We start from the raw sequence: 20,635 nt of genomic DNA, 5'->3' as shown, positions 1-20,635 counted from the left end.
TTTGTCTTTCACTATAAAATCAGAGATAGGTTCATGTTTTTGAAATTGTTTCTAAAATACGATGCAATTACTTTTTAAGATGTAGTAAATTCTTCAAATTTGCACATTTAAATAAAAGTATAATTTTCTGATCAAACAGTACATAATTACAATGGGACAAGGATCAAGATAGAAGCTTAATTACTAGATGAGGTATAAATTTAAAGCAAAATTGATTTGTTGCTGAGCTAACAAACTTTTGAGCCAGGCTTCTTTCAATTCTTCTTTACCAGAATGAAGATAGGAGTCAGATTCTGACTGAGGGTTCTGTCTACAGTGGGGCTCTAAGGACTCCAGCTCTGGAGGGACAAAGGACCAGTCATACTGATAAAAGTCACAAAATAAATATCTTTTAAAAAATACATTAGATGTTACATAAGTTTCCCCCCCCCCAATTTATCTAATTAGCACAGGCATTTTTATATGAAAAAATCTTTAGAATAGTGAATCATGAAGGTTTTATGCTGAGATAAACAACATTTATAGGACTTCTTTCTGGTTTGGGATAATATCCTGAGATCCTTGGCCTTGTGGTTTATGGCTTTGACTTCTGAGACCATTTTAAAGGGACAATGAGCCTTAACTCGGCTGGTATAGGTCATTTGCATTCCACCTTGAGCATGGGAAAGAAAGTTGTGTAAATATTACATAAATACTGTAATATTTGCAGGATATTTACTCCAGTAATGGAAGTTCTAAGAAGCTATGTGTAGTCGCTCTGTATTACAATGTGGTGGTTGAAATGCCTGAATATTTATGTCCCAACACTGAAGGCTGATATGAGGAAATTACAGTGCTGGTTGAGCCCTTTAAAATCAGGAAGAGTGACTTTTCATTTTTGTTCTTCCAACCATTGCACAGTGTTTATCTGAATCAGTGAACACATGATAACTGTTTTTTAACCTTATATACTTAAAACCATTGAAATTTGGCCTTGGAAGAAAATCACCAGCCTCTGAGAGAAAGACTTACAAAATCAACTTCTGTCAATGACCACATATGTCACAAATCTAGATTTTCAATTTGGAATCTCAAATGGGTGAATTTAATTAGCTTCTGTGATTAGAAGCTAAGCTAATTATTACAAGTGGCCTTGGAGAAAACAGTCCCATATTGATCCTGTCTGATCTTGAAATTTTCCATTTCTTCCTTTATTGTTTCTATTCTATTTAATCCAGATAATAACCACGTGAAGAATGTTGAAAATGGAAGTTTCCTTTAATTGATATTCAAGGTGTTATTCAGCTCGGAACTTTATTATTTAGAGAGAACATGTAGCCAGTACTAATGATGATCTCATCCCATTGATATTTATCTACAGACTAAAGATAGTTGCCTTTCCTTCATCTGTTGAGCAAAGGCTTCCTGTCACTCATTTTCTCCATAACCTCAGAAGAAGCTTCACCAGTTTAATAAGCATTCTCATCTTCTAATGACATGATTTTTGGGAAGGTAAATCTAAAATCTCTTACATAAAAGAAGTTTCATAATCACAAGCTGTGGAAAGGGGGGAAATGTATACCTACCATAAGTACTCTTTACCATGAATTTCCTGACCTTGATTTGATTAAAATCTCAACCTAAAGATTTCAACAATATAAATTTCTTTAGAGTTTAATTGTTCATTCGCTGAAGATTGAATGAGAAAAACCTAAATGTGGGGCAAAAAGGGTGGTATGGAAGGAGAAGTTAAAGACTGTGCTGATTAATGGATCAGAGCGTTTGAAAGTGAACAGCCAGTTTGACAAGAAGCAAAACCCACACAACAGAGTACCGCCTAGTCTTTCTGTTCATTTTGTTTCACAGACTACTTGGGCTCTTCTTACTGTTCTCTCCCACTTCCTCTCTCTTCTCTATTTATTTTATAGATGTCACTGGAGTAGGTAACCTGATCCAACTCTGAAGAATTCAGGGGAGGAAGGGAAGCTTTCTACTTGAGCATCTGTGATATACAGGAAATGAAGACATCACCTACCATGCTTGGAATTGGGAAATTGCTTTGGGTCCTCTTCCTGATTCCACTTGTAGGCATCTGGAGTATCAATGGTAAGGCACTGACTTCTTATATTTCTCAGGGTGGGTTGGAGGCAATGCTTTCTCTTGCTGATTGTAGTAGGATGTAGTGTTTATGTCAAGTGAATAATGGTAGATGAGACCAAGTAGTTAGACTTGCTCACTGAAGACATTATAGGACATAAACCAAATTAGAAAACAGTATTTAAGTCACAGTTTGGCTGGTTTTCTTAAAAACATGTTCTGATGGTAAGAAAAGAGAATTGGGCAAACATTACAAATAGTTCAGTAGAAATTTATCCCTCCTACTAGCAAAAGTGTTCTGGATGTCATACAGATGGTGAATATATAGCTTGTTCTTTCCAAACTGAAGCTAGAGGAGTGTTGAGGTACTCAGGTGGGTAGGTTAGGGGTTGGATAACTGGGGTTATATCTGATTCCATGGTTACTCTGGAATAATGTGGCTAAATAAAATCTCACTACTTGCTTCAGCGGGGAACGTGCCTTGAGAATATTGAATGAGACAATGCTGAGAAATATGGGATCGGAGCATTCTGTCTCTGCTTCTAGTATGATGAAAAAGAATGTTCCTACTTGGGTGTCATATGATATAGAAAACAGCTTGGATTCTGCATAGATGATGTTTGGTCACTTTTGCTAAGACTTTATGCAGGCAAAAAAGTGATGAGTTCACTTGCTCCCTTACATGGTCACAGATGCCCGCATACTGTACAGGGGGAAGGGCTATAAAAAGCTAGCAGAAGTTTCTGATTTCCTGGTTTCAAATACCTTGCCTTATTATCCCCACAAGCACACATACTCTTAAATTTTTCAAATCAGAAAATATGGTCACTGAAATCCTGTAAATGTCATCTTCAATTCTGAAACTGTGTGGTTTGGAATGTCTTTGTGATGCCAGGATGGCACACAACCAGGTGCAAAATAAAAATCCCCTTCACTTAAGCGTTTTTATGTTTCTAAGTATTTGGTATGATGTTGATGAGGTGTAGGATGGCTGACTAGATTTTTCACTTTAGCTACAACTGATGTCAAATATTATTAAACAGAAATCATACCAGTTTGAAGAATATATAAACTATTCTCTGTGAAATGAAATAAAAGAATATGCAGTGCTGCATCACACTGGGAGTATGGAACAACTCTGTTCATCCTCTCAATGTGCTTACAGAAGCAGACTTGGGTGTTAGAATTGGGTTCATTGACTGGCTCTGCCACTTACTGTGTGACCTTGGTTTAGTTTCTTACCCTCTCTTATCCTTATTTTCCTCTTTTGTAAAATAGAAATAATAATAATTGTACCTAAATTATGGGGCTTCTGTGAAGACTACAAATACACTAGATAAAGTGCCTGGCATAGTTAGTGCACATAATAAAAGCTTGAAAAACATTAATGGTATTTTTGCTAATATTCTTTACACCAAGCAACCCACACAATATTCAGTTAAGTGGGAAGCAAGTTTTAACATTATCATTTAAAATAGTTGAGGTTTTGAAGCTAAAATAAAATGAGTAAGTGAAATATATTGTACAATATATTTAGCCCAAAGTATAGTGACATGAATTATTTGAAAAATGAAACGGAAAGCCTTAGATAAAGTACTGGCCAGGAATCTTATCCAGCAGTTTTTGGATTGTAGCGTTACTTGAATTAAATTAGGAATAGAGGTTGATGAGATTTTCTGTGATTTGCTTACTGAATTCTTTACATTGGCACAGTTTCAAACTGTTTAAAAATAATTTTTAAAGATTTTTTTCCTTTCCACTTCAAAGCAATGTGAAGTCTGTGTGCCTCTTCCCAGGAATGAGGCTGCATCCGTAATAAGGTTGTAAAAAAGGTAAAGTTCTCTACAAATTTCCAGCTTAAGGTCTTTCTTTATAATGAAATTATGCTTGCTTGCCTTTTGTGTTTCTCAAAAAAAAAATTAGGGGGAACTCTGTCCCTTTGTATCTAGCATATACTTTCTGTCTGAATGAAAGTAATAAAAGTTTCAGCACCTACACATGGAGAGATTCTTCTGGCAAGAACTAGGCTGCAGGTGGAGATGGCCCTTGTCAGTCACCTGCCTCATCCCCAATGAGCGGCTCCAGCTAAGAGGTCCTGGGACATTGTTCAGCTGAGCATCAACCAAGGATCCCAGCTTCAAGCAGCCAGGAGCACTGCAGTTAATGTCTGGCTATAGCAGAGATTATATATGATCCTGAATAAAGGCAGGAGGAAATCTCTGACCATTGCTTATTGTAATAAAAATCAGCCTAATCTGGTCTAGTACCAGAGGCCACTGACAGTTTGGTGCCTTTGAAAACACAGTGGTTGGGGCCAAGTCTCCATGTGGGTCTTGCATGTGTTCTCTTTCTCCTTTATGGTAGTAGTTCAGTGTGATCCATGGATCCATACTCCACATTCCTCCCAGATTCTGTTTCTCCACCATGAACAGGCCATATCCTTGGGTCAGAGAAGAAACATTGGGGCAAAAGTGCTCTGAATCTGTCTCTCATTCCTTCATATTCTGGTTTTGTAACACAGTGTCTTTATCGGGCATATTTCTCTAGCTCTACTTATTTGTTCTTATTGAAATATGCACACTGTATGCCAGAGATAGAGCTCTGTCTTCTGCCAAATGCCTGTGTATTGTTATTACAAAAATGCCTGTCATAAGATATGAATACCTTTTACGTAAATGTCTAGAAATACATTCTGCAGCTACAGGATTTCCTGGATTGAGGTATGAAAAGACTTATTCTTGTGTTGATCACAGCCTTGAATAGACTTTCCTAACACTGAGCTCTTTAATTAAGTATTGCTTCCTCTGTCCTATCAAAATTTCCTCTATTGTAATGTTGAAGACAAACAGTTTGTCTTGATTCACTGGGACTTTCCTACTTAATTTCCATCATTTGTGAGTTTCGCCTTTACTTAGAGTTCAAAATTTGTTGAAAGAAAAATGTTCACAGGCATTTGTAATCAGGTCCAAAAATGAAATCAACATTTTTCTTTGTTCCTTGGAGGCGCAGTGGTGGAGCAGATAAGATCAGGGACTCTAGATTTCTAGATTACTCTCCCATCTCTGCCATTTACTGGTTCTGTGACTATAACCTCTTTGGTTCTCTTTCCTCATCTAAACAATGGGGACAATAATGATATCGAACTTATAGGGTTGTTGTGAGTATTGAGTGAATTAATTCTGTAAAACTCTTAGAACAGTGACTGAAGTTTATTAGCTAAATTTACATAGTAAGTGCTGTGTAAGTTTAGCTAATAATAATGTTTTAGGGTTTTTTTTTCCCCTTTTAGTCCCAAACTTGATTAGCTTGATAGTTCCCTTAAAGTAGTATTGGGAGATCATCTCTCATTTGGGTTTGACAAAAGTTGTCTATAAACAACTCTTGATATCATTATCTCCCATCATCCCCATCACCAAGAAATGAGAACAGAGTTTGGGAGTCATGAGGCTTGAGTTACCTTGTGTCAGTGAATTGTTGTATCATAAGCAATTTGCTTCACTTTTCCAATTTTCTTCACTCTCTTACCTAAAATAAGCTCAGTATTTTCCACCTTTCCGGTGTCCTCTCATGGTTATGGACTCTGATCTCCATGCTTATCTCCATGGAAGAAATTACTTGTGTGCCATGTGTCTGTGTGTACACATGCAGGGAATCATGTTAGTATGCTCAGAATCTAAACATGTACAACATGAGGTTCACTTTGAACACAGTCCAGGCGAGTGATAGAGGGGCCATGTAGGCAGTCATAGGGAAACATTAGGTTTAGCTGGTAGAGCTCTGTAACTCCTCCTTTTCTCCTTCCTGATAACCACATTTATCTTATAAGCATAATCTGGAACTTACATGTATCACAAACAGCCCATTGTCCAGAAGTGGCTATAAGGAAGGCTGGGACACTTGGGTTCTACCTGGGTGGTGATGACCCCATTTCTTTTTCTTCTGGGGTATTAGGAGAATTAATATTGGGGGACAATTGGTAGTTTCTGCCCACATAGGTAATGTTAGGTATCTTCTAGGGCTTTGAAAATGCCAATGAATCTCAGTGTGATCTCTGTAGTAGAATGTATTAGGAAGGTGAGGAAGTATCTGGAAAAGAAGTAGAGTTGGACTTTTCTCATGTCCTTCCAACAACACATAACCCACGGTTACTCTGAGCATCACATGTAACCACTCAAACACTGAAGGCAACATTTAGAAATACTCACGTTGGTTTCTTATAAAATGCCGAAGGCTCTCTTGAATGCTACTGTCCACAACTTCCAAGGTATGTTCTAGGCTTTTCTTGACCTGATTTTCTTCCTAAAGTCACTGTGAGGAAGGTGGAAGGCCTAGCATCTCTGAAGGACAGACCCACCTATACCAGACAGTCTTCCCTACCCAGAACTATTTCCTAAATTGTCAACATGAATCATTTTTCTTTAGGGTCTATTGAACTGGCTAAAAACTTTTGCTATTCCAGAGAGATAATTACACATTGGCCAATGAACTCTCCACCAGAAACTCATCCTTATCACATAGGACAGGCAGAACTCTGAAAGACTGGAGTGATTCCTCTGGTCTGGGGAGACAAAGGCATGACCAATGGGGTAGAACTGCAGGGGGACATTTGTCATTTGGTGGAAATGTAATGAAGAAGTACTCAGAGAAAGCTTGAGAAAGTACCAAAAAGCAAAGGATTTTTACTTCCTAGTCTTAACCAAGACTAGCCTTCTTTGTTAGTATAATTCTCAAGAATTTCATGTCTCATATAAAAGGACTTTTTTCTATGGGATATAACACCTTTTCTATCTCTATTATATTCATTTGGCTGGTGAATATACCACATCACTGATCCATGATCACATCACTGCTGATCCCCAAAAGAAGTAACTGTTCAGAGCAGAGGCACTTGGGGCAGACCTTCTGGGTTTCCATCTTGTCTCTGCCTCCCATAGGCCTTGCACCCTTGGACAATTACTCAACTGCTGTGTTGCTTCACTAAGTTCACCCTATCCAAAAAATAGTAATGCCTGGCATTTATTATTATTTATTGTGAATGAACCACAGTGCTAACAACTCTTCCTATGTGTCCCCATGCACTTTCACAACTATTCTACCAGAAAAGAACTTGTGGTTTGGAGTTAGCCAGACCTGGGTTCAAGTCCTGGTCCTGTCTCTGCCTCCAGCCAGCTGGTGATCTTGAGTAAGTGGCTTAGCTTCTCTAATATTTGGTTTCTCCCACTTAAGATAAAGATAATAATAGTAACTACCTCATAGAACTGCTGTGAAGATCAAAGGAAACAATATATGTATGGTATGTAGATGTGCATAACACATAATAAGAACTCAAAAAATATTAGTCATATCCCTATTTTTCTCCTGTCGGGAGCACCTAGGATGGGTTTACAGTACTTTGATAATGCGAAATATGCTGCACTTGTGGGCAAGTGGCAATCAATATGAAGCAGTGATTCTGGAGGTTACTTTCCAAATGTGACTTAAACTATCTGACCTGATGATCACTAAAGCTCTCTGCTTGTACTATTCTTTAATATCTCAAGGAAAGGAAATGACACAGATACTTTAGATGCTTTGCTAACTGTTAGACAAAGCTATGGCAAATACTAGAATGGCTATATCAAGACAAAAAAATTTCAGAATTATCCCAAACTATATAAAAGCAAGAGATATATGGCTTAAAGTCTTAGATTGCTCAATACTACTGGATTAAAGAGATAGTCTTCAAAATATTCTCCAAAATAGTCATATCACATTATGAGAAATTCTAACCCTAGAAGAAATTGTTTTAAAATGTGCTCTATAGGGACTTCCCTGGAGGTCCAGTGGTTAAGAATTTGCACTTCCACTGCAGGGGGCATGGGTTCGATCCCTGGTCACGGAACTAAGACCCCTCATGCCACGTGGTGCAGCCAAAAAAAATTTATTTAAAAAATGTGCTCTATAAATACCATATGAAAGCAAACTTAAAGAAAGTTTTCACATACCATTTTAAGAAGATTTTAAAGAGAAAATAGTGATAGAAGATGAATGTGAAAATTCTCTCTCTTCATTTCATGGTCTTTGTTTTTTTCTGTTTTAAAAATTTTTAATTTAATTAATTTTTTTAATACAGCAGGTTCTTATTAGTTATCTATTTTATGCATATTAGTGTATATATGTCAATGCCAATCTCCCAATTCATCCCACCACCACCAGCACCCTCCCCACTATCCCTGCTTGGTGTCCACACATTTGTTCTCCACACCTGTGTCTCCACCTCTGCCCTGCAAACCAGTTCATCTGCACAATTTTTCCAGACTCCACATACATACGTTAATATACAATATTTATTTTTCCTTTTCTGACCCACCTCACTCTGTATGACAGTCTCTAGGTCTATCCACATCTCTACAAATTACCCAATTTTGTTCCTTTTTATAGCTGGGTAATATTCCATTGTATATATATGTACCACATCTTCTTTATCCATTCGTCTGTCGATTGGCTTTTAGGGTCTTAGTAGCTAGTAAGTTTCACAAATTACTTACTCCCTTCAGCTCCTGATCTTATTCATACCAGCAGCTACACTTGTTAAGCTGGAAGGTACTGGACCATGCAGTTTTTTGTGGTCGGCACACCTTTCTGATTGGTTGATCTGGGTATCTAGATGACCATGGAGTGTCACTTCTTAAATATTTTGAATATCACTCCTGAATGGACATAAATCAGGCCTTTATGCATTGCATACTTGTAAGGTCTAGTTTTTCTTTAGTGCTTAAGTTATAACCACTAAAGGGTATGTTGAGATACATACCTCCTTCACCTCAATGTCTTTAGTCCACATACCTAAGGACTCAGCTGTGTCTGCTCTGTGTCTTAGTGCACAGAGAGCATTAGAGTGTGAACTGGAGATCTTTCTCTTCATGAAGCTCTCTCTGTTCAGTCTCATGCTTTCCCACTTTCATACCTTTTCTAAGGCCATCTCCTTTTGCCATCCCATCAAGAAGGTCATACACAAGATCAGAAGAGAGATACATAAACACATATTTACTCATAATAGAGTAATGCATGTCACATAAAATAGCATGGGACATTTGGTAGGAGAAACATCAAGTGGATGTGGGTTGCTGGAGTGTGTGTGGGGGGACTGTCAAGTTTGCATAAAAAGGCAGGGGCAAAATGCCATTTGATGAAGTCTGGGCATTTTCCTGCAGGCACTGTAGAATCTCTAAAGGATTTTAGGCAAAAAAGTCTTGCAGTTGGATTTTCATCTTAAGAATGTAAACTGTGGGACTTCCCTGGTGGCACAGTGGTTGGGAATCTGCCTGTCAATGCAAGGGACACAGATTTGAGCCCTGGTCCAGGAAGATCCCACATGCCACAGAGCAACTAAGCCCATGCGCCATACTATTGAGCTTGCACTCTAGAGCCTGCGAGCCACAACTACTGAGCCCACATGCCACAACTACTGAAGCTCACGTGCCTAGAGCCTGTGCTCCGCAACAAGAGAAGCCACTGCAATGAGAAGCCTGGGCGCCACAACGAAAGAGTAGCCCCCACTTGCCGCAACTAGAGAAAGCCCACGCACAGCAATGAAGACCCAAAGCAGCCAAAAATAAATAAAAATTAAAAATAATTTTTTAAAAAAAGAATGTAAACTGTGACAGTGATGTGGAGAATGAATTGGTGTGGAGAGGGGAACAAGGCCAAATTTGGAATGTAGAAGACTAGTTGCTAAGCTGTGACAATAATCCTCATGAAGTAGAATGAGACCCAAATTAAGGCAGTGACATGAAAACAAATTTGAATGATATTTTGGATGCTGCATTAACTTAACTTGGTTGCTGATGGAGTGGGGTAAGAGACAAAGATGGCACCCAGGTTCTGGTCCATGTGATTAGGTAGATAATGGTACTTTATACTGTGATAATGGGAGGAGGACCAGATCTGCCCTGGAGTGGGGTTTGGGACAGGAGGAGATTCAACCTCCTCCTTGAAGCATTTCCTGATAACCCAGAAAGAAGGGCTCTCTCCCTCTTGGAGATTTGAAAACTCTGAGAGATTGTATCTTGTTCAATCTTTAAAAAAGAAAAAAACCTTATGGGAAAATTGAAGAGCCAAGTGAGCCTCTTTCTGCATCCCCTTTGCACTAGAAACTGTCCCATAACTAAATAGTCATGAACAGTGGGATGTCCACACCCCTGGGTGTGGGCAATAAGGGGGAATGTTGTCTGTACAGAGTTTTAAAGCAAATAAAAGTTGGTCTACTTTTAATGATCACCATGTACCAGCAATTCTGAAAAATATCAGTGATAAAATGTTCCCCCACCCCCAAATATTTTGGTCTAAGTTCTAAATAATTACCATGATTACTCCTAAGTTTTAATAATATGTATGTAAGTTTCAAATTAGCACATTTTCAGTACTTCCCCTTTAAGAAACATTGCATCTACATGAAAGTTAACTCAGAGAACTTCAAATTCAGCTATATGTGTTCACTTCAAGAGCAAATTCATAATGTTCAGAATCACATGAGCTTGCTTTAGGCATAGTTTTTGTCTCCAGCCCCTGTGGTACTACATATTTCTACATTTAAACAGTAGATTTTAAATAAACAATAATACCACAGTGATTAGAGAGACAAAGAAACAGAACGTGTGTTGTTTCATTTCTTTCATTCCGTGCAACCATTTTGAATATTTATTTGTTTAAAATTTAAAACAGTGAAATAGAACACAAATTGAGATACAATTGTTTTTCTCATGCATGAACTAAAGTTTATATCTGAAATGTTTTATTGATTAATATATTTATAATTGTATCTTTATAATTTATAATCTTTAAAGTGTTGTTTTAAAATTAGAGAATGGATCAAGAAAATAAAACTTTACATTAGTGGTACACTTTAGTAATGGTCTAAATTATGTCTTTTATAGAATTTCAGTTTTAATAAAATTTGCTTATTATTTACTGGAAAATTATGTACATAAACTACAATATCAGGCTGTAACTAATGGATCCAAGTTCACACTGTTTAGATAGATATAAAATTATTAAATAAATAGTTGTGCATTTTTCCTTTTTTCTATTCTATTATTATTTTTCAAACATTTTTTAACTTGCATCATTTTATTTTTTTCTTTTATTCTTTTTAAAATTTATTTATTTTTGGCTGTGTTGGGTCTTCATTGCTGTGTGCAGGCTTTCTCTAGTTGCGGCAAGCAGGGGCTACTCTTTGTTGTGGTGTGCAGCCTTCTCACTGGAGGGGCAAAATTGGGTAGGGAATTAAGAGGTGCAAACTGCTATGTATAAAATAAATAAGCTACAAGGATATATTGTACAGCACAGAGAATATAACCAATATTTAAAATAATTATAAATGCTGTATAATCTATTACAATTTTGAATCACTCTGTTGAACACTTGATAAGAACATAATGTTGCAAATCAACTAAATCTCAATTTAAAAAGTGCAACCATCACCACTATCTAGTTTCAGAATATTTTCATCACCCCAAAAGGAAAACCCAATACCCACTAAGTAGTCACTCCCCATTCTCCCTTTCTCTCAGCCCATGGCAACCATCAAACACTTTCTGTCTCTATGGATGTTTCTATTCTAGGTATTTCATATAAAGAGAATCATACAATATGTGATCTTTTCTGTCTGGCGTCTTTTACTTAGGATATTGTTTTTGACGTTCATCCATGTTATATCATGTACTAGCATTTTATTCCTTTTTATGGATGAATAATATTCCATTATATGGATATACCACATTTCATTTACCTATTTATCAGTTAAAGGACATTTGGGTTGTTTCTACTTTTAGGCTGTTGTGGACAGTGCTGCTATAAACATTTATGTACAAGTTTTTTGTGGATATGTATTTTCATTTCACTTGGGTATTTTCTTAACAGTGGAATTGCTGGGGCTTATGGCAACTATGCTTAACCTTTTGAAGAACTGCCAGACTGTTTTCCAAAGCAGCTACATTAGTTTGCATTCCCATCAGCAATGTATAAAGATTTCAGTTGTCCATATTCTTGCCAATACTTGTTATTTTCCATGAAAAAAAAAATTCTAGTTTCCCCCATGGGTGTGAAGTGGTATTTCATTGTGGTTTTAATTTGCATCCCCATAATAACTAATTACAATTAGCATTATTTCCTATGTTTATTAAGCATTTATATATCTTTTTTGAAGAAATGTCTATTCAACTATTTGCCCATTTTTAAATTGGGTTGTTTGTCTGTTTGTTTCTGAGCTGCAAGAATTCTTTATATTCTTGGTACTAGTCCCTCATCAGATATATGATTTTTTTTAACATCCTTATTGGAGTATAATTCCTTTACAATGGTGTGTTAGTTTCTGCTTTATAACAAGTGAATCAGTTATACATATACATATGTCCCCATGTCTCTTCCCTCTTGCATCTCCCTCCCTCCCACCCTCCCTATCCCACCCCTCTAGGTGGTCACTAAGCACCAAGCTGATCTCCCTGTGCTATGCGGCTGCTTCCCACTAGCTGTCTATTTTATGTTTGGCAGTGTATATATGTCCATGCCACTCTCTCACTTTATCCCAGCTTACCCTTCCCCCTCCCCGTATCCTCAAGTCCATTCTCTAGTAGCTCTGCATCTTTATTCCCATTTGTCCCTAGGTTCTTCATGATCACTTTTTTTTTTTTTAGATTCCATACATATGTGTTAGCATACGGTATTTGTTTTTCTCTTTCTGACTTACTTCACTCTGTATGACAGTCTCTATGTCCATCCACTTCACTACAAATAACTCAGTTTTGTTCCTTTTTATGGCTGAGTACTATTCCATTGTATATATTTGCCACATCTTCTTTATCCGTTCATCTGTTGATGGACATTTCAGTTGCTTCCGTGTCCTGGCTATTGTAAATAGAGCTGCAATGAACATTGTGGTGCATGACTCTTTTTGAATTATGGTTTTCTCAGGGTATATGCCCAGTAGTGGGATTGCTGGGTCGTATGGTAGTTATATTTTTAGTTTCTTAAGGAACGTCCATACTGTTCTCCATAGTGGCTGTATCGATTTACATTCCCACCAACAGTGAGAGTTCCCTTTTCTCCACACCCTCTCCAGCATTTATTGTTTCTGGATTTTTTGATGATGGCCATTCTGACCGGTGTAAGATGATATCACATTGTAGTTTTGATTTGCACTTCTCTAATGATTAATGATGTTGAGCATTCTTTCATGTGTCTGTTGGCAATCTGTATATCTTCTTTGGAGAAATGTCTATTTAGGTCTTCTGCCCATTTTTGGATTGGGTTTTTTGTTTTTTTAATGTTGAGCTGCATGAGCTGCTTGTAAATTTTGGAGATTAATCCTTTGTCAGTTGCTTCATTTGCAAATATTTTCTCCCATTCTGAGGGTTGTCTTTTTGTCTTGTTTATGGTTTCCTTTGCTGTGAAAAAGCTTTGAAGTTTCATTAGGTCCCATTTGTTTATTTTTGGTTTTATTTCCATTTCTCTAGGAGATGGATCAAAAAGGATCTTGCTGTGATTTATGTCATAGAGTGTTCTGCCTATGTTTTCCTCTAAGACTTTGATGGTGTCTGGCCTTACATTTAGGTCTTTAATCCATTTTTAGTTTATTTTTGTGTATGGTGTTAGGGAGTGTTCTCATTTCATCCTTTTACATGTAGCTGTCTATTTTTCCCAGCACCATTTATTGAAGAGGCTGTCTTTTCTCCACTGTATATTCTTGCCTCCTTTATCAAAGATAAGGTGACCATATGTGCCTGGGTTTTTCTCTGGGCATTCTATCCTGTTCCATTGATCTATATTTCTGTTTTTGTGCCAGTACCATACTGTGTTGATTACTTTAGCTTTGTAGTATAGTCTGAAGTCAGGGAGCCTGATTCCTCCAGCTCTGGTCTTCTCTCTCAAGATTGTTTTGGCTATTCAGGGTCTTTTGTGTTTCTATACGAATTTTAAAATTATTTGTTCTAGTTCTGTGAAAAATGCCATTGGTATTTTGATAGGGATTGCATTGAATAGTATAGTATGTATGGTCATTTTAGCAATATTAATCCTTCCAATCCAAGAATATGGTATATCTTTCCATCTGTTTATGTCATCTTCAATTTCTTTAATCAGTGTCATAATTTTCTGAGCACAGGTCTTTTACCACCTTAGGTAGGTTTATTCCTAGGTACTTTACTCTTTTTGATGAGACTGTAAATGGGATTTTCCCTTAATTTCTCTTTCTGTTAGTTTGTTGTTAGTGTATAGAAATGCAACAGATTTCTGTATATTAATTTTGTGTCCTGCAACTTTACCAAATTCATTGGTAAGCTCTAGCAGTTTTTTGGTGGTGTCTAGGATTTTCTATGTATTGTGTCATATCATTTGCAAACAGTGACAGTTTTACTTCTTTCCAATTTGATTCCTTTTATTTCTTTTTCTTATCTGATTTCTGTGGCTAGGACTTCCAATACTATGTTGAATAAAAATGAAGAGAGTGAGTATCCTTGTCTTTTTCTTGACCTTAGAAGAAATGCTTTCAGCTTTTCACCATTGAATATGTGGTTAGCTGTGGACTTCTTATAAGTGGCCTGTATGATGCTGAGGTATGTTCCCTCCATACCTACTTTGTAGAGCATTTCTATTAGAAATGGATGTTGAATTTTGTCAAAAGCTTTTTCTGAATCTGTTTGGAGATGATCACATGGTTTTTATTCTTCAATTTGTTAATGTGGTGTATCATGCTGACTGATTTGCAGATATTGAACCATCCTTGCATCCATGGGAAAAATCCCACTTGATCATGGTGTATGATCCTTTTAATATATTGTTGGATTTGGTTTGCTCATATATTTGTGAAGATTTTTCCATCCATGTTTATCATTGATATTGGCCATAATTTTCCCTTTTTTTCTGATATCTTTGTCTGTTTTTGTAACAGGACCATACACCATGATTTTTGCATCTATGTTCATAAGGAACATTGCCCTAAAATATTCTTTTCTTGTAGTATTCTTGTCTGGTTTTGATATCAGGATATTACTGGCCTTGTAAAACGAGTCCAGAAGCTTTCCTTCCTCTGCAATTTTTTGGAATAGTTTGGGAAGGATAAGTGTTAACTAAGTCAGAGATGAAATTGGGATCTACAATCTGTCTCCCTTGGGGAGGAGAGGGCCTAACTTCAGAGGGAAGGGAGGCAGCATTCCCTCCTAAACCCAGTGCCTCTAGGGAATGACTGGAACAAAGAGTGTGAAGGATGAAGTAGTGAGAGGGGAAGTCTAAGAGCAGTGTAGGAGACATGAAGGGCCTTTTAAGTTGTCTCTGAAGATTTCTACTTTTCTAATTTTCTACTCTCCCACCTTCTTATCACCCTCTTTCTTATCACATTGATGATTAATGCTTCTGAGCCTATTAGGAATTCATCAGGACTTTGCTTTGATCTTCTACTCTTGTCTGTCACCAGCCTTCCACTGTGATTGGTTCCCTCCTGGAGCTTCATGATCACCTCAGACGTTCACTATCTTCCTTCTAAAATTCCAATTAGTTTTATAAACTCCTTGTCTTTAAAGTTTTCCCACTTTTGGTTCATCTCAGCCAAAATCTTCCTAATATACTTAATTTGCCTAATAAACTTATTTCATAAAACCACTTTTTTATTGAGTCCCGTGAAGAACATTCCCAGTGCTTACACTATTGGACTCACACCAATCTGCCTCCACCTATCAAAATTCTACCTCTTCTGTCAAGCCCAGCTCATTTCCTAATTCTTTATGAAGACTTCTATGTTTACACTAGGGGAAGTGATTTCTATTTTCTAGTAATTTTATGCCATTTAAGGTTTTTGCCTCTCATTTATCACAGATTTCTTTGTACTGTAGAAATGTGGGAAAATGTCTTTTATTCCATGAAGGGTTATGATATACTAGCAAGGAGAAACTGTGTCATATTTCTTTGGATCATTCTTGCTTCCTTCACAATAGTCAAATGAATTACTTAGAAATTGTCTTTGAATTGGGTGTGGATTTTCCTTTCATGGAGTGATGAAAACAAACATAATGGGAAGAGTGTCAAAGAAAAATTATTTTCTTTATGTACCAGGGAGTCCTCAATGAACTGAGTATGAGGTGAGGAGAAAAATATACTCTGAGGACTTCCCTGGTGGCACAGTGGTTAAGAATCCACCTGCCAATGCAGGGGACATGGGTTCGAGCTCTGGACTGGGAAGATCCCACATGCCACAGAGCAACTAAGCCCGTGCGCCACAACTACTGAGCCCATGCTCTAGAGCCCGCAAGCCACAACTACTGAGCCCGTGAGCCACAACTACTGAAGCCTGTGTGCCTAGAGCCTGTGCTCCACAACAAGAGAAGCCACCACAATGAGAAGCCTGTGCACCACAACGAAGAGTAACCCCTGCTTGCCGCAAATAGAGGAAGCCCGCGCACAGCCATGAAGACCCAATGCAACCAAAAATAAATAAACAAATAAATTTATTTTAAAAAATATACTCTGAAATTATATTTCAGGACCATGCTTTTAGTAAATAAATATTGGAGGTATGATAGAAAATCTTTCATTTTTTCCCCTTGAAATATCTTTCTTAGGAGGTATTGGGAATTTTTCTTTTTTTATATCTGACTCTGCTTTGCTTTTTATGTTCAAGTTTAGAATTGGTCCATGTGAAAACATGGTTGTGACAGAGTTGGGGTTTGGATGCTGTAGGGGAAGCAATTATCTCTCAGAAGGAAGAAAAGCACTTTGAAGAGCAAAGTCCTGGGGGGAAAGTCAATAGAGCAGCCACTGAAATACACACTGGCCTGCAACTCTGTCCTCCCCAACCCACCTTTGGTCAATCCCTGATTAGGAGCTTCACAAAGCCATCTTAGCAGGAAAGGGGAGGTGTATGAGTGAGCAGGGTGAGGAGCACAATCTTTATTTATTTATTTACTTAAAATTTTTTTTATTTTATTCATGTATAGTTGTGTTACTTTCATGTATACAGCAAGGTGATTCAGTTATAGCTATGTATACATTATTTTTTCATATTCTTTTCCATTATGGTATATCACAAGATGTTGACTATAGTTCCCTGTGCTATACAGTAAGACCTTGTTGTTTATCCATTCTTTTTTTTTGAATTTTTGAATTTTATTTATTTTTTTGTACAGCAGATTCTTATTAGTCATCAATTTTATACACATCAGTGTATACATGTCAATCCCAATCGCCCAATTCATCACACCCCCACCCCCACCCCCTGCCGCTTTCCCCCCTTGGTGTCCATATGTTTGTTCTCTACATCTGTGTCTCAATTTCTGCCCTGCAAACCGGTTCATCTGTACCATTTTTCTAGGTTCCACATATATGCATTAATATACGATATTTGTTTTTCTCTTTCTGACTTACTTCACTCTGTATGACAGTCTCTAGATCCATCCATGTCTCAACAAGTGACCCAATTTCATTCCTTTTTATGGCTGAGTAATATTCCATTGCATATATGTACCACATCTTCTTTATCCATTTGTCTGTCAATGGGCATTTAGATTGCTTCCATGACCTGGCTACTGTAAATAGTGCTGCAATGAATATTGGGGTACATGCGTCTTTTTGAATTATGGTTTTCTCTGGGTATATGCCCAGTAGTGGGATTGCTGGGTCATATGGTAATTCTATTTTTAGTTTTATAAGGAACCTCCAAACTGTTCTCCATAGTGGCTGTATCAACTTACGTTCCCACCAACAATGCAAGAGGGTTCCCTTTTCTCCACACCCTCTCCAGCATTTGTTGTTTGTAGATTTTCTGATGATACCCATTCTAAATGGTGTGAGGTGATACCTCGCTGTAGTTTTGATTTGCATCTCTCTAATAATTAGTGATGTTGAGCAGCTTTTTATGGAGAAGCACAATCTTTATTTCACAATTAGTTCCCACCATGTCATCAAAAGCCTTCTTTCCTCATGGCCTTCTCTACTCACTTGGGACACCTGCTGAATGTTCATCTTGTTATTCAAGTGCCAAAGGGTGTCATATAGGCTGAATTGTGTCCTTATACTTAAGGAGTGGGAAAGAGGGAGTCAAAGCAGAGAGAGGAAGATTGTGTTGTATTTATACAGTCTTTGTTTGAGATTCAAAATAACCCAGGGGTTTACTTTGTGTCCATGATCTTGAGGTGATGATCTACAAATTTTGCAAACTGCCTTTGAGCTGGTTTATTGGATTATCTGTTAGTATGTAAATGCAGGAGTCTTCTCAGAGACTAGCTCTGATTTTGGACACACTTGAGTATAATCCTCATTGTTTTCACAATCAATTTCAATTCTTTATCTTGTCTTTCTATTTCAAAATGGACTCAAAATAATTCAGAACACCCTCTTATAAGTAAGTATCAAACTTGCCAAATAAAATTAAGGAAACTAAATTGTTAAGTGGTTGGAAAGTAATACAAGTTGCATCTTCTTAATTGAGTGGATTTGTCTGTATCAGGTTATCTGTTGTGGGAATCTTAGTCTCTATTCCTATCCATTCCCTTCCCCCAGACAGCCGAGTTTGTCACTTTGGTAATGATTTGGCTGCTTGCCCAACCTAAACAATAGCTGCTGCATGAACAATACAGCATTTGTTACCGCTCAATTATCAAACCATTTCATGCCCAGATCCAGTAGCCCGTGACCACATTTACCCCAAAACCAAGTATATGGGGAAGGAATATATAACTATGTTAATATATCTAGAAATAAAGCTTTCCTACATAAAAAAAATATTAACACAAGTACAAAATTGAAAGATATGCAATGAATTCTGATATTTTCTAGTTTGTTATGTTTCATTTTTTGAAGTTATTTTTTATGTTAAGTTGTTCCATGACCCACTAGTAAGTTACAACCTATCATGAACAAAAAGAGCCTTAATGCACATTAACATTGATCAATTGTAATGGGAACCAGTTGTATGCCCACAGAAGCATATCTGGAGATACAAAAGGTATCTGAAGATAATAAAAGTATTTGGAGGTATTAGGGTTATGAGACAACAAAAAGGCACTATGTTAAATGAACTTCAATTTAGTTTCAGAAGCATGTTGGCTTGAGTCCCAACTGCCATTTACTAGCTATCAGACTTTGAGCAAGTCTTGGGACAAGTGCTCTTCTCAAGGCAAGTGACTGGATAAAAAATATTCCTTACTTTTCTTAAGTGGTGAATATGAAAATTAAATAAGACAATGTAATGAAAGGGTGTGGTAAAATGCTTTCTGAAAGTTGTTATGGATATTGTTTTCCAGGGGATTAACCCTAGCAGAATAAAAAACTTTTCAAAAGATAAATTATAACCTAGAGTCATTCACATATGCTCAGCAATAAAGCAAGAGGTGGGTGAGAGTACTGAGTCCTGGGGTTCTTGGGAGAAGCCTCTTGAAGGTGAAAATAGAGGCATCAGCTGGAACTCCATTCAAGTTCTGACAATTCGGAGGGTGTTACCTAATGTATCTCATATTTCCTAGCCGTCTTTAGTACTGACTAACATTTCAGATACAAGGAATGCCTCAGGACCACCCTCCAAGGAAGAGATGGTGGGCTAACAATGGACCCTTTATAGTTTGCTTCCTTTGGGGGTTTTACCTCTATTCATCACCTGTTTCTACCTATTCTGCTGCCTTAGATGGCACCGAGGTGAGTTCCATCTTCTCTCTGCTGCTCTATGTCACACACTTGAGGTTCAGTTACAAGGGCTGATAGGTTTTTAGTTGGTTTCTGTTGGCTTTTTACACACTATTCTGCTATAAACTGTGGACAATGATTTCCTAGGGGACAACTCATCTTTCCACCAGAAAGCCAAATGGATTAATTCAGGTCTCCTCTGGTCATGATAAGGCATGCTAAGCACAGCACAGTGCTCCAGTCCGGGTTGTGGTGAGGAACCATATTTTTGGGACTTATTCATTTTACTCGTGTCAATCTTAGGAGGAACTCTTCTAAATTTTAAGGGTGTTGAAAAGGAGGTTGAAATAATTTCTCGGATCAACATGTGTGACTTGAGTTAGTTTGTCTCATCCTGTGTTTTACAGCCACATCACATCATGCCAGTCATCCGCACCCCTGTCTAAATGAAGACCCAGTGTCCCCAGAGGAAATTCATATGTCTGTGCTTACTGTTGCCATCATAAGCACATGTTTGAACTGTATCCCCACCCAACAATAATGCATTTGAAAAATGTGGGTTTGGCTATGATGGGAGAGGTGTGATATTTTGAAAACAATTCTGTTTTTGTAAGAATTCACTCAATGTCACTAGCAAACACTGAAAGACAGTAAGAGAGAGATGTATGGCGACTTCTGGTCTGTCTAGCTCGGGTCAAAACCAACCCAGTCCTCTCTCTCTTTCCTTTTTCCCCTTTGCCATCTCATCTAATCCATTTCCCCACAACAGCAGCAGCCACAGTGTCGCTATAGAGACTAAGCTGGACAGAGCAATCCTTATTTCTGCCATGAGAGAAAGCTTTGTCTGAGCAAAAGTGCTTCTGCTGTTTTGTGGTGAGGACTTCCAGAGCCCAGAACCTTCTCAGGATAATGAGGG

The 20,635-nt window shown here is 37.6% G+C and overlaps 1 protein-coding gene across 1 annotated transcript; it reads left to right on the top strand.

Annotated features, from left to right (window-relative positions):
- Positions 1 to 1,997: 1,997 nt before the first annotated feature.
- BTLA (B and T lymphocyte associated) lies at positions 1,998 to 20,260 on the top strand (the record flags this gene model as incomplete). Its single annotated transcript, XM_081235338.1, is given in 6 exon segments — positions 1,998 to 2,085; positions 4,760 to 4,796; positions 18,348 to 18,442; positions 19,591 to 19,637; positions 19,641 to 19,731; positions 20,127 to 20,260. Coding segments are annotated over 6 exon segments (492 nt in total).
- Between the last annotated feature and the right edge of the window lie 375 nt (positions 20,261 to 20,635).

Source organism: Mesoplodon bidens (genome assembly GCF_964165515.1).
Source record: "Mesoplodon bidens genome assembly, chromosome: 5".
NCBI lineage: Eukaryota > Metazoa > Chordata > Mammalia > Artiodactyla > Ziphiidae > Mesoplodon > Mesoplodon bidens.
This window is presented reverse-complemented; position numbering and strand designations above follow the sequence as displayed.